Raw genomic sequence first — 19,195 nt, forward strand, 5'->3', positions numbered from 1 at the left:
AATTAGATCACCTGTTTGAATCCTGCCCCTGCTGCTGACGCTGCAGAAAAAATATGGGACTTGGATCGAAAGGGAACACAAGTGCATCTACAACAGTTTCTATCCCTGTCTATTTGCACATGCGGCTCACAATGATGACCATATGCTGGCTTTCTCAGATCATTATTCACTGTTTCTTGCACAATGGTTGCAGTGCAGAAGATGGCAATGTGAACATGTAATTGGATGTAAAACCCAAAGCTATTAAGTGGTTCAATGTGATTTCATGACATACATTGCTGTACAAGGAACTAACTTGCTGTTTAGTACATTTATAAGAAAAGGTCCTGTTAATTGTTGAAGACAAACAGTCTGGTTTTGGGGTTGCCAGAATCAGTGCACAACAGTTTGTTTTAGAGATGCTTGCATCACCATTTGTCTTTTTTGTAAAGAAAATCAATTACTAAGGGCTGCTTTGGTCTGAGACAGGACTATCCCTTTGACTCTGATGGGGCTTAAGTTAACCAAATGCTAACACAGATATTTTTATTATAAGCAAATGACGGTTTACAAAATGTTTAGGTGGTTTTTTTGTTTTGCTTGATTAAAAAAATTGTTACTCTGCTTATATCTTAGCTTTTGAAACACCAACATTTGAGTTATACTAATATGAATTTTCTTAAAATATTCTGGCATATTTTTAAATATGTAAAAAGCTAAAAAAAAAAAGAAAGTTTCTAAAGGATATGACACTGGATTCAAATACAACAAAATTCTATCCAATGACAACCTTAAATAGCATATTATTTTGGGAAATACACACTGCTTTCTTTTCAGCAAACTTAGGCAGTCTATACCACTCTTATGTGTGTGAGATTTAAACAAAATCCTTGAGACTCTTAGCTTACCACCTCAGGAATCTCCACAGCTCAGTAATTAAAAGATGAGATGAAGGTCCTGACAGCCAACCTGAGGTTTTTACAACCTGTGGCTGGACTTTATGCTAAGCTAGGCTACTGGTTGTGGTTTTACATAAAGAACCTAATTTACATCCTAGCTAGCTTCTGTTTTACTTACCCCTGAAAGTCAACAGTCTCTAACTGAGCATTTCTAACAGATGGTCTTTGTCTAAAAAATCAGTTAGGCTGATACTGGCACATCACAGATATGTGCATGTCTGTGTATATTTTGTCTGATATGCATTGTTGTGAAAACTTTTTTGCATTACAGAAAAAAAGGATATCTGGGGTAATTCAGAAATTTAGAAACACACAAGTGTGTTCTGACTAGGAATGGCATTTCCAGTAAAAATACTGATATTCATTAGTAACTGACTATTATTCTTCATTACATAGAACTGCGCTCAGACACTTGATACATGCTAGGTTTACCAGGCAGAGTATTTTTTATTTCTGAAAGCAGTATTATGCTTTATATCTGGATGTTTTTCATGTTTGCATCTAGCATCTAATTTTAGACACTCTACCACAGGGGTAGGGAACTCCAGGCCTCGAGAGCCGGTGTCCTGCAGGTTTTAGATGTTTTCCTGATCCAGCACACCTGAATCACATTAGCAGGACTCTGGAGAACTTGACTGCAGACTGAAGAGGTAATTCAGTCATTTGATTCAGGTGTGCTGGATCAGGGACACATCTAAAACCTGCAGGACACTGGCTCTCGAGGCCTGGAGTTCCCTACCCCTGCGTCAACCAGATGGATTTTTTGCTTTTTAATGGTGACTGGGAAACAGCTTCTAGGTGCATTGCTGCCATCTGGTGATAGCAACATGTTTCATCCTACTAAGGACCAGTGAAAAGAAGGGAAATATTTATTTTAGGACAAAATAGTTGGATAAAATATTAAATAAATAAAAAAATCTTTGAGTTTTTGAATATTAGAAAATCATGGCCATCCTTAGGTCTGAATCCATTATTAGAATCATGTCACATTTAGCAAAGGAACCTAGCTGTGTCTTCATGGTAAGCTGGTACTAGTTTGTGAAATGCATTGCTGGATAGTCTCTCTTTCGTGAAGTAAAAAAGTTCCAGTCAAAGCCCAAATTAAGAAAAATCATGTGAAAACATTACTATTACCAACTCCATCAATCACATTTGGGTTATATTTTTAATTCTTTCGATTTTCTATATATCTACATTGTTTTTCTGCTTATATTGAAAATGTGCATAAAAACAGATGGATGGAGATGGACTTTTTTCACTCCAGCTCTCTATCTCAGAGACGAGTATGAGAGTAAGTAAGATACTGATCTTTCCATTACACAGCAAGAAAGCCAGTAAGTGGATTTCCCAAAATGATGCATGAATCCTGTAAACATACAGTGTAATACTCTTCCTACAAAAACCTCACCTTGTACCACTTACACACAGGGTGTCTGGTACATTAGTATTACTGTAGCGCCATACTGTGTGAAGGTGCTGACCTGCTATTAGCGAGGTGGAAGAGGATTTGACAAAATGGTCAAAATACAAAAGTAATACTTCTAGTTTCCTTATAAGTGTCCGATATATCAGGCTCAAAGAATTAGCTAAATGGAGCTTAATGGCATTTTGGGTGAACTACTGACACACACATGCACACATAGAACTAGGAGAGGGAAAACCAAGAGAGGACAAAGATGCACTGTCAAAGAAGCTGGCACAACCATTTCAAGGTAGGAATTTATTTCTGCTTCAACATTTGTACGTCCATCTTGTATCCTTGCGTTGGTTTTTCTCAAGTCATGAGGTGGACACCAAGCAGGCACAGGCTGCTAAAGGGCTCCAAGGCCCCAGCTTTAGCGGTGCTCCTCCTCTGGTAACCACTTCTCTCTACACTTTACTCTCTCTTGGGGGAAGAAGGCCATCACAGTAACAATATGTGTGTAAGTTCTCAGGATGTGAAGACTGTGTAATCTCATTTGTCAGCTTGTGGCACTGTGCAGATAGTGTGCACGTCTGTGTGTTTGCATGGACACAAGATATGAATTAGTATTAGTTTAAACATGTCAGCTAATGCTGTTATTTTGACACAAACATGTGAAAAGCAAAAAAAATAAAATAAATAAAATAAATAAATAAAATGAAGTCTATCTCAAATTGTTCTCTACAACCTTAGATGCACCCAGAAATATAACTCTGGTAGGACTATAGTGAAGAAATATTCTCTGAACAAACTCTAGCAAAGATAGAAAAGGAGCAACAACCAGCTCAGCTGGGTTTTCATGCACCCAAACCAGGGTGTATGGAAAAAATCTTGAGTATCCAAAGCAGTCAGGTGACCACGAGTCTTTATGAGAAATAAACCTCCAGATGAGTGTTTTTTCCAGTGTATGAAGACAAACTATTCCAGAATTTGTTGTTTTCTGGACAGTCCTTCATACTGGCCTCCTTTCTCTCTCCTTGATTTGACATAGCAGCTATTGTCTTCTTTCTCCCTCTGCAGTTCTTCCAAACATCCCATGATCCCCTGATGCTCAGGACAGTGGGAAGGAGGAAGAGGGTGAACAAGACCAGCACACTGAGATGAGGGCAACAGCAGAGGATGGGAGGGGACAAACACAGCAAGAGGCAGCATCAGCTTAGACAAAACTTCTACCCAGTTCCATGTCTTGAGATTATGTCTGATGAAGAGATTGGTAAAAGTGATTGGTAACACTTCCCTCTCTTTGGCCCTGACTCCACATGTCACCAGCCCGTCACCTCGGGGCTTGTCTGTCCTGCAGCAGCTTGAGGGCCCTCTCGATGTTCATGCGGTGGCCCACTCTTGTCACGCCTAGGTCTATCAGGTCCTCCTTCTGGAGTGAGGGCAGGTGAGCACCCTCAATCTCATTGTCCAGGAAAGCGTCCCTGTGCTCCCCCAGGTTGAGACTCTCCAGCCAGTCTGCCACGTCATGTTTGCTCCACAGCTCCATGGGCTTGGAGGCGAAGGGCTTGCCTGAGGCCGCCACTGCCTGCATCAGTGTTAGTGGAGAAGGGGAGCGCGAGCTCCCGCTGCCACCACACGAGGAGCTCAGGCTGTAGCCGCCACCACTGCCCAAAGGTGGGGTGGGCAGACCGAAGACATCTGTGAGGGTGGGTGACACAGAAGGAGGCAGTGAGGAGCAGGGGGTGAGGGAGGAGGCTGAGTCTGGTGGGCTGCAGGGGTGCGTCTGGGATGGGAGGCTGCTGGGAGGGGTTGAGGTGAGGGCAGTAGCGGCGGCAGCGTTGTTACGCATTCCTGAGTCATCTGTGGGAGGCCTGAGAGGGACAGAGAAGAGATGACTGGTTAGTCAGGGTCAGACTGAACGGACAAAATATGACAAGTAAGGGTTCTTTTCAAAATAATGCAACAAAATTATGTTTTTTTTTTAAGTAATTGTATCTTAGGCTACGTTTACACTGCAGCCTGAAGTAAACCAATTCTGATTTGTTGTGAAATCCAATTTTTTTGCGTGGTCACATTTCCAAATATATGCGACTTGGATGTGATCTATGTGTGAACAGCAGACGAACATGAAAGTGTCCCACATGCGCAGTAGACGACGCGATAACGTCCCATGTAGCGAGCGTGCTCAATGTTTGCGGAAGTCACACATGTTTTCCTTCCCGCGTCCGCGTAACGGGACGCAGAATAGTGACGTTTGGCGAGTATCAATGACGTGCAGTTCGGATAAATGCGACCTGGCCGTACACACACAAGTCGCATTTGAAAAAATCAGATATATATCAGATTTAGGACCACATATCCAAGTGGCCTGGGCCGCATTTGAAAAAATCGGATCTGTGTTGTTCAGACTGGCATGAAAAGATTGGATACAGGGTGCATGAGGGCGAAAAAATCGGTTTTGGGCCACTTCAAGCTGCAGTGTGAACATAGCCTTAGATTATTTTCAAAAACCCTCCACTGACAACACTGTTGACTTATTTGAGAGTCAGCAGCTGATATATCTACTTTTTTCAGTGACCCTGAAAAAGTTGCTCCTTTTAATTCTGATGAGACAGGTTTTAAATCATAATTAACAACTTGATATTTAATTGGATCTCTGTCACTATTCAGTTTGGTTCTATGTTGCTTGGTGTCTATAACGTGTCAGCAGGTTGCAACAGGTTTCTAACAGCAAAGGGTAAGCAGCGTTTCACAGCTGCAATGACACTGTGGTCAAGTGACTTCCTGACTGAAAAGTTGCAGTTATATTTGTAACTGGAATTTAGGGAATTACAGCCACTTTTAAACATAATCCTCAAATTTCAGAAGCTCAAAAGTAATTGGACAGTTGACTGACAAGCAGTTTCACAACAGTTTTCATGAAAAATTAAGTAGAAAAAATATCTGGAGTTGATTGTAAGTGTTGAATTTGTATTTGCTTTTTCACTGGAACTTTCAATATGAGGTCCAAAGAGATGTTGCAAGCCAAACAGGATATAACTAGACTGAAAAAACAAAATAAACCTATCAGAGAGGTAGCAAAAACAGTCTGGTGCATTCCTAAAAAGAAGGAATGTTTTTGGCCAGATCACCAACAACAAAAGGCCTGAAAGATCACAGAAGACAACTGAAAGTGAGTGATCACAGAATTCTCTCCTCAGTTAAGAAAGACCTCTTTGTAACATCCAACCAAGTCAAGAATACTCTTGAGGATGTAGGCGTATCATTGTCGAAGTCTGCAAACATGACCTCCATGAATGGAAATACAGTACAGAGGTTTAACCACAAAGTACAAACCACTGATTATACTCAAGAACAGGAAGGCCAGATTAGACTTTGTCAGAAAACATTTAAAAGCACCTACAACGTACTGAAAAAATGCTGAAGATGAAACCAAGATGAGTGTCAGAGTGACGAGAAGAAAAAAGTATAGAGAGGAAAAGCATATTACATCATCTGCCAAGTGTGGAGTTAGCAATGTTACAGCGTGGGTATGTGTTGGGTTTATGGGCTTATTGATGATGTCACTGCTGACAGAAGTAGCAGGATGGATTGTGAAGTGTACAGAGCTGAATCCCTGTTCAGATTCAGCCAAATGCTGCACAATTGATTGGACAACTCAGTGCAAATGGATGACCCAATTCAACTCCAAAGCAATTCTTCAAGTCAGCCACCTGATCACAACCAAAACAGAACATGTTTTTCAGTTACTAAAGACAAAACTGAATGCAGAGAGACTCACAAGCAAACAGCAACTGAAGGTGCCTGCAGTAAAGGCCTAGCAGACCATCTCAAGAGAGGAAACACAGCACTTGGTGATGTTCATGGGTCCTAGACTTCGGGCAGTCATTGACTGCACAGGATTCATCCAAACATCAACAGCAATCCTTATAATTGCATTTTTATAAGTTTATCCAGTTAATTTTGAGCCTCCAGAAGTGGGGGGTCAATGTGTAAAAATGTCTGTATCGTACACTTGAAATTTCTTGTCTCACCTAACAGGTGTTCAGTCTCTTTGAGTAATTCACCAGCTGCCAGCATCACGGATGAGTCGATCTTTGTTAGCACAGATCGTTTAGTGCACGTCAGAGCAGCCATTATTGCATCAGTATCCAACGTGTGTTTGACTCTTTTCAGTTGGTCTGCACTGAGTGAATCCAAGCTATCTGGGCCTGCCTTGGCTTTCAGGTTCCTGGGCTTTTACAAAAAGTAAAACTTTTTGTCTGACTAAAATTGCAGTGATATTCAATGACGTGCAGTCTTTCAGGGGAAAAAGGAGGTTATAATTTACAGAGTTCACACTACTACTCACATGTTGCAGCCCAGGAGTGCTTCCTGAAGTGTTAAAGTAATACTTTTGTTAAATCCCTTGAATCAAAGATGAAAGTCTGCCCTTCAATCACATAATGTTTGATTTGATTTAGTTCCCTCCAGGCTGGTCTCTAAGCTGCTGGACCTGGGCCTGGGCCCATCCCTGTGCAGGTGGGTTCACAGCTTCCTGACCAGCAGACCACAGGTGGTACGAGTGGGTCACCTCACCTCATCCTCCCTCACCCTCAACACTGGATCCCCCCAAGGCTGTGTGCTCAGCCCTCTGCTGTACTCACTGTACACCCATGACTGCGAGGCCACGTCAGAGTCCAACGTCATCATCAAGTTTGCTGACGACACTGCTGTTGTGGGACTAATCTCTCACAATGAGGAGACAGCCTACAGGAGAGAGGTCTCCCGCCTGGAGAACTGGTGCCAGGAGAACCACCTCCTGCTCAACGTCAGCAAAACGAAGGAACTGATCGTGGACTTCAGCAGGAAGCAGCAGAGGGACTACCATCCACTTGTCATCAGTGGTGCTGAGGTGGAAAGAGTGGACACTTTCAAATACCTGGGAGTGACCATCTCACAGGACCTGTCCTGGACTCATCACATAAACATCACTGTGAAGAAGGCCAGACAGCGTCTCTACCTCCTCAGGCGGCTGAGAGACTTCAAGCTCCCACTCAAGGTGCTCAGGAACTTTTACACCTGCACCATCGAGAGCATCGTGCGTGGGAGCATCACCACCTGGATGGGAAACTGCACCAAGCAGGACTTCATGGCCCTAAAAAGGGTGGTTCGTTCAGCTGAACGGACCATCAGAACCACCCTCCCCAACCTGCAGGACATTTACACCAAGCAGTGCAGGCTGAGGGCCATGAAGATCCTAAAACAGCCCAGCCACCCCGGACACTCTCTCTTCTCCCTGCTCCCATCAGGCCGGCGTTACCGCTGCCTGAGGGCTAAGACTGAAAGGTTGAAGAAGAGTTTTTACCCACAAGCCATCCGTCTGCTCAACTCTGAGCCCTAACTGGACCATTATTGCACAATGTAAATATTATAATTTATAAAAGTGTGTATAGTGTATAGTATATAGAGTATAGTGTGAATTACTTTTTTTTATTTTTATTCTTCTTATTTATATGTGTGTGTATATATGGTTGCAGGTACAAAATACATTTCACTGTGCATTGTACTGTGTATAACTGTGCATGTGACAAATAAACACTATCTTATCTTATCTTAAAATCCACTGTGGTGGTGCACAGAGGCAACACTGCTGTTCAAAAGCCTATGGACCTGACAGTATATCTGCTTGTTCCAGAAATCAAGAGTTTAGATAGTCACGGGTCCTGGCTGAGTTTGTTTTCATGTAAAGATTGAACTGTAGATCGTAAACCTGAAACTTACAGAAGTTGCTGCTGAGGGTTGGAATAATGTAATATTGCAAAAGAACATAAGGTGGCAGCAAATGCAAAACTTTATATCATAGGAAGAACAGCACCTAATGAGGCCATTTTCCAGCTCTGTGGTTATTTGGTTAGTCTATCTATGAACCAACACAGCATTATTGTGACATGCGCACAAGATTATTAAGATAAGGGGACCAAAATCCTGATTTATGTATTTTTAATCAGGATTTTGGTCCCCCTTGTATTTGTAATTGTTTTATAATTAAAATTGTTTTATATATATATATATATATATATATATATATATATATATATATTAGGGCTGCAACGATTCATCGATTAACTCGATTAAATCGATTCTAAAAATTTATCGACACAAATTTACTGTGTCGATGCTTCGTTTAAACTCTGCCGCGCTCAGCTGTCTCGGTGTAAGCGGCGCTCCTCACTAGCATTAGCAGCATTAGTGCTGACGTTTTTTTGTGGGTTTATTGGGGGCTGGCAAACCAACATAGAACTGCATTACCGCCACCTACTGGACTGGAGTGTGAATCACTCACGTATACACAAGCACACATTCTAAAAAGCGCTCCGTCGCTGCGATGGATTTCATTTAACACAGAGTGGATCATCACTAGAGTTGCCACCTGTCTCGTAAAATACAGAACCCCGTATGTTACGGGACTCCGTGGAATACGGCTCCGTAACATGCCGTGTTCCGTACTTTACCGGGACGGGTGGCAACTGTCACTGACATGCATTTCCACGCCTCCACTGCTCTCTGTGTGTCTGTGTGTGTTGTGCTCGCTGAGAATTTCAGCTGCTACTTTTGTGCTTACTTCAGCTGTAGCTACCAGAACTGGTTTGCTAGCGAGCGCGGGCCATTAGCACTAGCGATGGTTCGGTACCGGAAGGCCCGCCCCCCAGGACCGGGGGGCTCCTTCAAAATATTTTTTATACTTTAATCCCTTATTAGTGACTAAATATAGACCTGCAGTAGAAACGTATTTTCGAGAATGCTTGTGAATACAAAGCATTACACCATTACTCACACATGCGCCATGGCTCCCGCAGCCACTAGTTTTTCAAAACACTCATAGCAGGCAGCGGTTTTAACTGCGCAAGCGCAAAGAGGCGAAGCTGTGACTGTGAGCTCAAGTAGTGAAAAAGGAAACGTTTTTCCAGCGTCCAAAACAGCAGCTTTTTCTTTTAGTAACCACCATTAAATCTGTGAAACAGCTGGAGGTCCTTCATCAAGCACCTGATCAGCAAGTGTTAAGGTGAAGAAAAGAGAACTTTGTAGCTGCTCCATTCACCGCTGTTTGTTCACATGGCGAGAAACTGCAGTATGGAAGTTAAAATATGCAGATAAACTGTTAATAAAAAAAAGTATTTCTTATCCGATTACTCGATTAATCGCTGGAATAATCGATAGAATACTCGATTACTAAAATAATCGTTTTATGCAGCCCTAATATATATATATATATATATATATATATATATATATATATATATATATATATATATATATATATATATATATAATAGAATAGAATAGAATGCCTTTATTGTCATTATACAGGATGTACAATGAGATTGGATATATATATATATATATATATATATATATATTGCTACATACCAGCTTGCATTTGTTTATTGTCATGAAATGAGCTTCACTGCTTATTCATGCTGAATTAACAATTATTTAGTAAACAGTTAAAAAAGAATTAAGAAAATAATAAAAAGAAGATAAGGAAAAGCTAAATTTTGTTTTAATTAATGTTAAGTCCAAACACATGCTTATCAGGCTGCGGGTACATTAACCATAGTTGTGGATGTGTCTGGTTCTCTCTTTAGCCTTCTTATGGCCTGGGAACCAGTCACATCTCTAATCCTAGCTAATAGATGAGTTATTATACAAAATGTCCTATGCTCACTTTTGTGTTAAATTTGGGTAATTCAAAGACATTATTGGTGAAATATAATGTTGTTAAATAGGTTTTCCTTGTTTTTATTTGTTTTATTTTTATTTTAGTTCAAATTTCAGTTAACCAAACAAGCCCATACACCCTTGTTTATGGAAAGGATTTTCTAGGTCTCTTAATATGTATAGGTAAAGCCTTATCATATGATATGACATAATTAATGTAGCAGCTTTAATAACAACTGAGTGCAGGCTTCAACATTCAGAATAAGATGCTGCATGCTGAGAGGACTGCAGCCTGAAGGAAGCATGCAGTGTTCCACACTACCCATTGGCTCTTAATGGATGGATGTCTACCAGAAGAATGTGAGGACTGGAAAGGTTAGCCACTCTTTTTAAAAAATGTTTTTTTTTATAGTTTTTACAGCAATAAGAGAGGCTAAAAATAATAGAATAAAGAAGTTGCCTTTTCCCCCTGAAAAATGTACACCATCAGCAAAGAAATATTACTCAATAACTTTAATAATGTCATTATTATGAAAATGATGTCATTATTAAAATTACTTTAATAATAATGACATCACTGGTAGCGTGTATAAGCAGTCAAAACATGTAAGCAATCTCTCCTTTGTTGCTAAGAACAGCCCGTGAACTGGGAAATAACCAACAACACAGCACACTGATTTATATGTTATTTGCCTAAGAATTAAAAAAAAAAAAAAAAAAAAAAAAAAATTGCCCATGTGACTTCCAACTCATTTTGCCAGATTGGGTCACAAATGTTCTCTGAAACAGGAACAAAACCCTGTGGCTTAAGACATTATCTCATTATACTGGGAATAATCTAGAAGAAAAAGTGGGCAATTTGGCACTCTAATCTAGATTAATTAACAGCTACCACTTTGGGCCAGATACTCAGTGGTAAAACTGTGTGTGCACAAAGGCAGAAATGTACAACTGTATGCACGCAAATTCTAAGTCTCATCTTTAGCTATGAATGGAAGAACATGCTTCCTTAATTCATCATTTGCATATAACAATCATTGTTAGATATGGCATAAAAAGTATGGTAAGGAAGCAGTCAAAGAATGAGCCCATTTAACCTACAGTATGTGTAAGATACACACATTCTACCAACATATTCTCTCTTCATTAGGACTAGTTTATGTGTGGGAAAAGTGGCATGCATTTATCCATTTATACATCAGGCCTCTGGAGTTCACCCAGGTTGTAACAGGTAAACATAAGAGGAGGTGAGCTCATTCTGAACTCATTCTAGGATTAAAAATATTTGTGACTCAAATCGGAATTAGTTAAGATGCTTGGTAACCACAGTTCTAGTCTCTTGAACATGAAAGGATCATAAAAAATATTCTGTTGTATTACCTGAACGATATTTAACAGGCCAACATCCTTCAATCAGGCATGACCAGCTCCACAGTGGTGAAAGACTGAATTATACTACAATATAACTAATGTTTGTATCACGTTTTCAGTCTTGGTTTCAGGATTGTTAAACTTTTCAGGAAGTTACAGTTTAAATTCACAGCTGAGTATCACTGTTCACAACTCATAAAAGTGCATCCTTTAACAAGAAGTCTGCTGTGTATTTCTTACTGTCACATCCCATGAAATGACCAAAACCAACAAAGAATGCATCCTACTGTATCAAACCCTCATGTTATTTGTCTGTGCCAGAACAGCCCACTGTGGTCTAAAAACTACTAAAAACACAGCAGTGAGTTGCACTCTTCCACTGGCAGTTACACTCATTACAATTCAGTTTGATTTTCAACTCAATTTTTTTGTGTAGTGCCAAATCACAACACTTTCTATTGTAAGGCAAGGACTGTACAAAAATAGTGCGAAAACCTCTTCCTGTTAAAAGGGAGTTTTTCCTTTCACTGTTACTGAGTGCTTGTTCATAGTGGGTCATTTTGATTTTTGTTTTTTTCTTTATTATTATTATAGAGTTATTATTGTAGAGTATTTATTTTACAATATAAAGTGCCCTGAGGCAACTGTTTGTTATAATTTGGTGCTATATAAATAAAATAAAATGGAACTGAATTACCTTGGCCTAAAGTAACACTGTGAGAAATCTTGGGAGTCATTTTTGACCAGGATATGTCCTTCAATGCACATATTAAACAAATACGTAGGACTTTTTTTTTTTGCATTTCCACATTATTTCTAAAATTAGAAACATGCTGTCTCAGAGTGATGCTGAAAAGCCAATTCATGCATTTATTACTTCTAGGCTGGACTACTGTAATTCATTAAGGTTGTCCTAAAAGCTCCCTGAAAAGCCTTCAGGGACTACAAAGAGAGAGCATATTTATCCCACATGGTGTCTCTTCATTGATTGTCAAATTCAGAATTTAATTTAAAATCCTTCTTCTCACATACAAGGCCTTGAATAATCAGACCCCTTCTTATCTTAAAGACCTCATAGTATATTGTCACAGACAGATTGACTAATGACATCAGTCAGGTGTCTGCTGTGGGCTATAATGTTTGAACATGACATTGTGATCTTTAGTCATAGTAAGGAGATGGAGGAAGATAGCCTGAAGAGGTTCAGGTATGCTCTGGAGAGAAGAGGAATGAGAGTCAGCATAAGCAAGACAGAATACGTGTGCGTGAAGGATAGGGAAGCAGGTGTAACAGTGAAGCTCCAAGGAGTAAAGGCAATGAAGTACACGAGTTTGCAGTTTATACAATATTACCAAACAAAACATTGTCATACTACGCTGTATTTTTTTTTTTTTTTCCTCACCCTTAATCTTCAGTAGGAACTATCTGGCTTGGAGCTGAGAATCACAAGCAGAATGGGGATGTCAGAGAGTAATGAGAAAATGATTAAAACATATTAACTACAGGCTGAACTTCAAGCTGAAGATGTAGTGCACTGAAAATACTCTGAGAAAAAAAACTCATGTTACAGATCAGCTAAGTTGGGTTTTAAGACAACTGTAACTACAACAAGCAAAAACACACACATAAACACGTGTGGATTTTTGTGTGTAAATGAATAAGTAAGAGACATCACCATCACACATTACCTGAAAACCCAGGTGGAGGGTTGTGATGGACATGCTGGACTCTGGAGCAGTCAGACATTAGAATGATCATACCTTAATTCAGCTTCCCCTTAGGATTCAGTTCCCTGTTGTGTCCTCTCCTGATAGACTGACTGAATAGTTAACACACAATTTGTGCAAACACTGATTGTGCTGAGAAAACTGAGCCAGGAGGCAGAAAACAGTCCAAATCTGACCTCTGTGGTGTCAAATGAACTTTTTGCATCTATCACTTGTTGCTATGTGTAACCTAGATATTGTTCTTTCCTACTTGTAGCATATGGAAAAGCCCGAGGGGAAGTGGAGTGGACTACCGGGGTCCTTCTGCCAAAATTGAACTGGGTCAAAGTTAATGTGCTCCCTTCATAAATCCCTGCTTCTTAGTGAAAAAAAAATTGCAATTTTCACTTTTTAATACCGGCTCTATCACAGGACACGTTAGATGGATGAGATGAAGACAGAGGACAACATTAGATATGCACAAAAAAAACTTCACATGAGCTGAAAGAAGTGTTACAAACAGTTTCACGTAAAAATACTTAAAAGTCTGCCCAATGCTTCTCTAATTGCTCCTTTATCATCTTTGAAACACTTGTTGTTACAGGTGTTAAAGTGATGTGAAAGATGTGTAATTGCCTATTTAGGCTAATTAGCACGGGCCTTTTTTAGCCTCTCTGACCTTATTCCCATTTCTTGCAGCTGCAAAGGGTAGCACATAAAAAGGCAGAGGGTGCTATGCTATGAATTTCTCACCAAAATATAATGAATCTGTACTTTTTCTACATTTCAAACAATGTATCTACATAGACTTCAAAGGATCACCAAGTATGCAAAGCTCTGGGAGTAACCTTAAAGTCATCCATCATTTATTAAGTCTGGATTAAGTAATGTATTCCAAAATCAGTTCCTTTATATTCAGAGAAATAGAAAGCTCAATGTGTCACATGTCACACCAGTATCACCATGGACTGAATCTGAGAATTTGCAGAACATGGGTGGACCATATATTGATATAATAAATTTTATTTATTTATTTTTTAAATGTGGAAGATAAGGCACCAAAGAAACTGGCTCCATATCGTTGGAAAAGAGATACAAGGGCCATCACTCCCCACATATATGATACCCCTCGAGCCTACAGGTGGATGTGATTGAAACAGCAAGCCCATGTAGGTCATCAAAGGTACTGGCATATCAAAGGGACAGATGGGAAATGTGCAGCTTAAGCAGACTGACAGGGAGGATGTGTCGTATATGACATGAGGTAGGTAAAACATGTTGTCTATGTTCTGCTTAAGTCTGCCTGAACTAGCTCGTAGACTTTGATCTGTTTGTGTTTATGAACTTAACTTATAAAACAGGAGAAAATGCTTCCTTCAAAAAATAAATGAGAAAACCATTTAGTTGTATGGTAGCCAAATTTTTAGCAAATGGAGCACATAATGCCAAACTGCTTAGGAAACTAATCACCAATTTCAATTCTAGGATATCATTAACAAGCAAAAAAAATGAACACTCTGTTCCACTTCATTTAAGCTTTTCAAATTTAGAGAGTTGCCACTTTTCTCCATCTTACATTTGATCCAAATACATCAATGTTAGGTTTTTTGGTGTATCCAAATTGGCTGTAGATGTGAACACAAAGGAGATAAAGGCATAAGTGGACAGAATAAATAGCTGTATGAATGTGTGTGAAAAAGGTAACATGGCTGATAGTCACTAAGACTAGAATAGAACTATAAAAATGCTCATCCAGTCCATAAGTTAATGTAACCCGAATGTGTGTATTGTTTTAACTTCAACATTTTAAGAACTAAATGACCTCTTTACCCAACAATCACTCAATATAACCAAAGTTGCCTATTTTATTAACTGTTCTCAAAAAAAAAAGAAAGATGAAGCATTAAATGATACAGACTGAGGCTGCAGTAGTGCAGGCACACTCTACAAATGCACCACAGAAGTGCATCCATAGTCAAGGCTCCTACACACATAAGTAATGTTAACACGTGGCCTTTGCTGGGTGGAGGGACAGTGCTTGCTTCCCATCAGCTGAGTGGCATCAGTACAAAATGATACATTGCTATTGATATCGGTGGTGGGAGACCTTGCCTTTGCCACGCCCACACATCGCATGACTTCCCTTCTTCTTTCTAGCTCCCACTGGCTCATGCATACAGGATTGCACTCATTGCATGCATACACTTTATTTATAGCAGCCTCAATACACGCTCTCACACACAGACTGACATGGGTTACATAATGATGGCTTACAAAAGCAGTATGGCACGTGACCTGCGTGAGATGATGCTGAACTCTGCTGAGGGTTAGGCCTGCCATCTCTTGCTCCATCTCTTTCTCGCACACTTGCACACACACGCTTGCATATAAATGTGCACCCCTCCCCCGACTCAAACTGACATCACTGCAGGCCTCAAGGCTGCTCTCATCAGCTCGTTACTAGGCAACCGTTTTGTCCACAGGCACAACCAACGCACATTTAATCTGGGAGGCTAAGAGACAGAGAGAGAGAGAGAGCGAGAGAGAGACCTACAAATATCCAAAGAAGAGAATCTAATGTTATCACTGGTCCTTCAGCTGATTCCAACATACTGAGGACAAAAAACAGAGCCAGGCAAAAAGCTGTAGATTCTGAGAGAGAGAAGAGGATGGTGCGACAGAGGGAGAGCATGTGTGAATCTAGGCCATGTTCTGTGTGTCTCTTTTGCCATCTGTTTGACGGTCACAGAAACAGGAGCACCTTCACCCTCTTCAGGCTTCTTCAGATGACGAAGCGCCTACAACTGCCTACAACCTTATCTTCGGCTGCGGCACTTGGCAACCCTCTCCACGAGGCAATGTGAAAACCCCCCTCTGAGCATGCAGGCAAATAACCAGAGACCCTGGTGTATACAACAGAGCAGGGTTTAAGCTCTGTCTGACATGAAAAACAAATGCGTCAGCGCAACAATTGAAAAGAAGAGATTACAGATAAATTACTGACATTAGCAAGTTGTTTGCCTGAGTGCTGCGAGTCAGAACAGGGAAACATCTGGCTCTATGATCCAGTAAACAAGAAACTGATCTGAACACATTTAAGTTTTTATTTTGTAGGAAAGAATGATAAACAAAAAAATACATTTGAATTCCATCCATCCACTTCCGCTTATCCTGTTCAGGGCTGCGGGGGGGCTGGAGCCTATCCCAGCTGGCATAGGGCGAGAGGCAGGGTACACCCTGTACAGGTCGCCAGCCTGTCGCAGGGCCAACACAGAGAGATAGACAACCATTAACACTCACATTCATGCTCTCATTCACACCTATGGGCAATTTAGAGTTTCCAATTAACCTAACCCCAGTAAGTGCATGCCTTTGGACTGTGGGAGGAAACCGGAGTACCCAGAGAAAACACACACACACACGGGGAGAACATGCAAACTCCACACAGAGAGAGGGAGAGGCCTGGACCAAGGTGGAATCAAACCCAGGCCTTCCAGATGGTATTCTAAATGTGAGGCAGCGGTACTAACCACCACGCCATCGTGCTGCATTTGAATTTTCTCGAACAAATTATGAAGGCATAATTTCAAACAGCATCACTGTCATTATCACCTGCTCCATCACTCACGGATATTATATTGCAGTAACTTTAATAACTTTAAATATTCTGTATATATTCTGTATGCATTCTTTCGGCTGAGGTTACAGATGACGTCTTTAGAGGACATCTGCTTACATTTGAATCCTAGCAAAAGTTAATCTAGATTTTAATATATATCCCACTTTTACACTTAGTCACTGTCACTACATTAAAACATGTAAGCCTTAAACTTGTAACATGGGCATTTCAACAGTTATGTGGCTAAACTGGTGAACAAATTAGGTATTTTATAGGAGTAAAACAGTTTTCTTTACATTATAGTGACATTTTTCACAAATGCATGCTTCATTTGGGACTTTCAACCACTTAAATAGCTGTTTATGATTCTGCATTGAGATTTAACACCCATTATAATTATAATCCTCATCAGTTTAAGGTGTATGCTAAGATTGGGTGACCTTTAACATAGTAAGGGGTTTTTATCATTGGACATCGTACTTATAAAGTCTCAATGGAGCCTTTATAAGTACAATGATCTCTGACTACTGATGGATAAGGTTTTGTTTTGATCATGGGTCACGAGTTCAGTCCAGCTGCTTGTAGACAGTACATAATCATGTCCTGGGGGTAGATATAGAAGGAAGGGTGAATATGAAACTAGTTCGTGTGATGTTCCATAATAAAAAAAAAAAAATAAATAAAAAAAAAAAAAAATATATATATATATATATATATATATATTAGGGGTGGGACTTTAACGCGTTAATTTCGATTAATTAATTATGGGGAAATTAACACGTTAAAAATTTTAACGCATTTTAATCGCACTTTGCACCGTGGAACGTTTCTCAGTGCGCGAGTTCCCGGCATACAGATTATATCGACGCACAATGTCCAAATTAGGGGCCGCATCCTGCGAAGGACCCGGCCCACGTCTTTCGCAGCCCACGAACACCACAAAGGCCGGAAGTGAGCAGCTAGCCTTCATATCAGCTGCCGTCACCTCTGCGTAGCTCATGTCGCCTAGCAACGTGAGTGTGAAGCACAGCTGTGTAAAAGCAGCTGTTAAACGGAGAACGAACTTTTTCTCCTTTTTGTGGTTTAATTTTAAGTCTTTAATTCAAAATAAGCTGTTAAAACAAGCATACCACATTTCAACATCAAGGAATACAGCTGAGAGAATGATTAATTTCCAACTATAACAAGTGAGACATTAATGTTGAATAAAACTATCCAGTTATGATGCTTAACTTTAATTTCAGGAGTTTGCTTATCACAGGAGCACTTCCACCCTTTGTTGGTCTGTGTAGTAGACTGGTGGGAAAATAAACAAAATTTTGAAGTTTAAGCTTATGTATATTGATTCATTCATCAACCAAACTTAAATTAATATTTCTCATGTCAAATATTGAAATGCGATTAAAATGCGATTAATTTCGATTAATTAATTACAAAGCTTGTAATTAATTCGATTAATTTTTTTAATCAAGTCCCACCCCTAATATATATATATATATATATATATATATATATATATATATATATATATATATATATATATATATATATATATATATATATATATAAGAATGGTATGTCCATACATGTCATCCTAGAAATACATAAAATCAAAAAAATGGAAACAGGCCTTCAGTGGGATGTCAGAACAGTTGAGGGAACCTACCTGTGAGGGTGGGACACACAGAGGGGCATGAAGAAAGAAGAGGTGAAGGAACAACAGGAGACTGGAAAAAATGGAGATGAAGATGGGCAGGCATGAGTTGAAATGAGTACAAAAGTTAAAGGTCAACAGACATGACTTTGAACTGCTGTTGTTGCTGAGGATAACATGACAGCATGTGGCATGAAGCATGAAGGAGGAAACACAGAGCTGGACCTGCTGGACCAGCAGCTGCCAGCATCTCACTGTAATTACCCCAAATGGACACCACTGTGTGGAGCTAATAGTGTTTATTAAATCAGAAAGCACAAGTTCCCAGAGGAACAATCACCTTCCTTGCACTCTCTACAACTCCCATATGAGCAATGGGAATGTTCATACAAAATGCATGTGAGCAGTGAATTATTTATTGTGCTTTTTATTTCCCTCTCACAGGGAGGAAATGTGAGTTAAAAAAAGAGGTTACAGGTACAGGGTCCATCAAAATGCTGTGTCCAAAGGTTTGGGCACCACTGACAAAACAATAATCAAAAAAGAATCTACATAAAAAACTGAAGAGGCAAAATGCATAAAAAACAAATTTTGAGGCACTGTCAATACTTTTGGCCAGGACTGTAATGAACATTCGAGTTAATATTTCCTGTCTATGATGGCTGTTCAAACTTTGTGCACGGTCCTCTGTGTTTACCAAAAATGTGACTGAAAACAGAAGGAAGTTACATAGAGGAGGATAAGGTAAATAATGAATGATGTATCAACATGTGCTAAGTTATCAGGATTCAGCTTCCTGCA

The 19,195-nt window shown here is 39.9% G+C and overlaps 1 protein-coding gene across 1 annotated transcript in view; it reads right to left on the reverse strand.

Annotated features, from left to right (window-relative positions):
- Window positions 1-1,674: 1,674 nt before the first annotated feature.
- Window positions 1,675-19,195, reverse strand: part of shank2b (SH3 and multiple ankyrin repeat domains 2b) — a 304,111-nt gene continuing 286,590 nt past the window's right edge. The window contains 1 exon segment of the mRNA XM_030724518.1: window positions 1,675-4,214. Coding sequence (XP_030580378.1) covers window positions 3,674-4,214 — 541 coding nt within the window. The 3' untranslated portion in view covers window positions 1,675-3,673.

The sequence above is a fragment of the Archocentrus centrarchus genome, unplaced genomic scaffold, assembly GCF_007364275.1.
Source record: "Archocentrus centrarchus isolate MPI-CPG fArcCen1 unplaced genomic scaffold, fArcCen1 scaffold_37_ctg1, whole genome shotgun sequence".
Classification (NCBI taxonomy): Eukaryota; Metazoa; Chordata; class Actinopteri; order Cichliformes; family Cichlidae; genus Archocentrus; species Archocentrus centrarchus.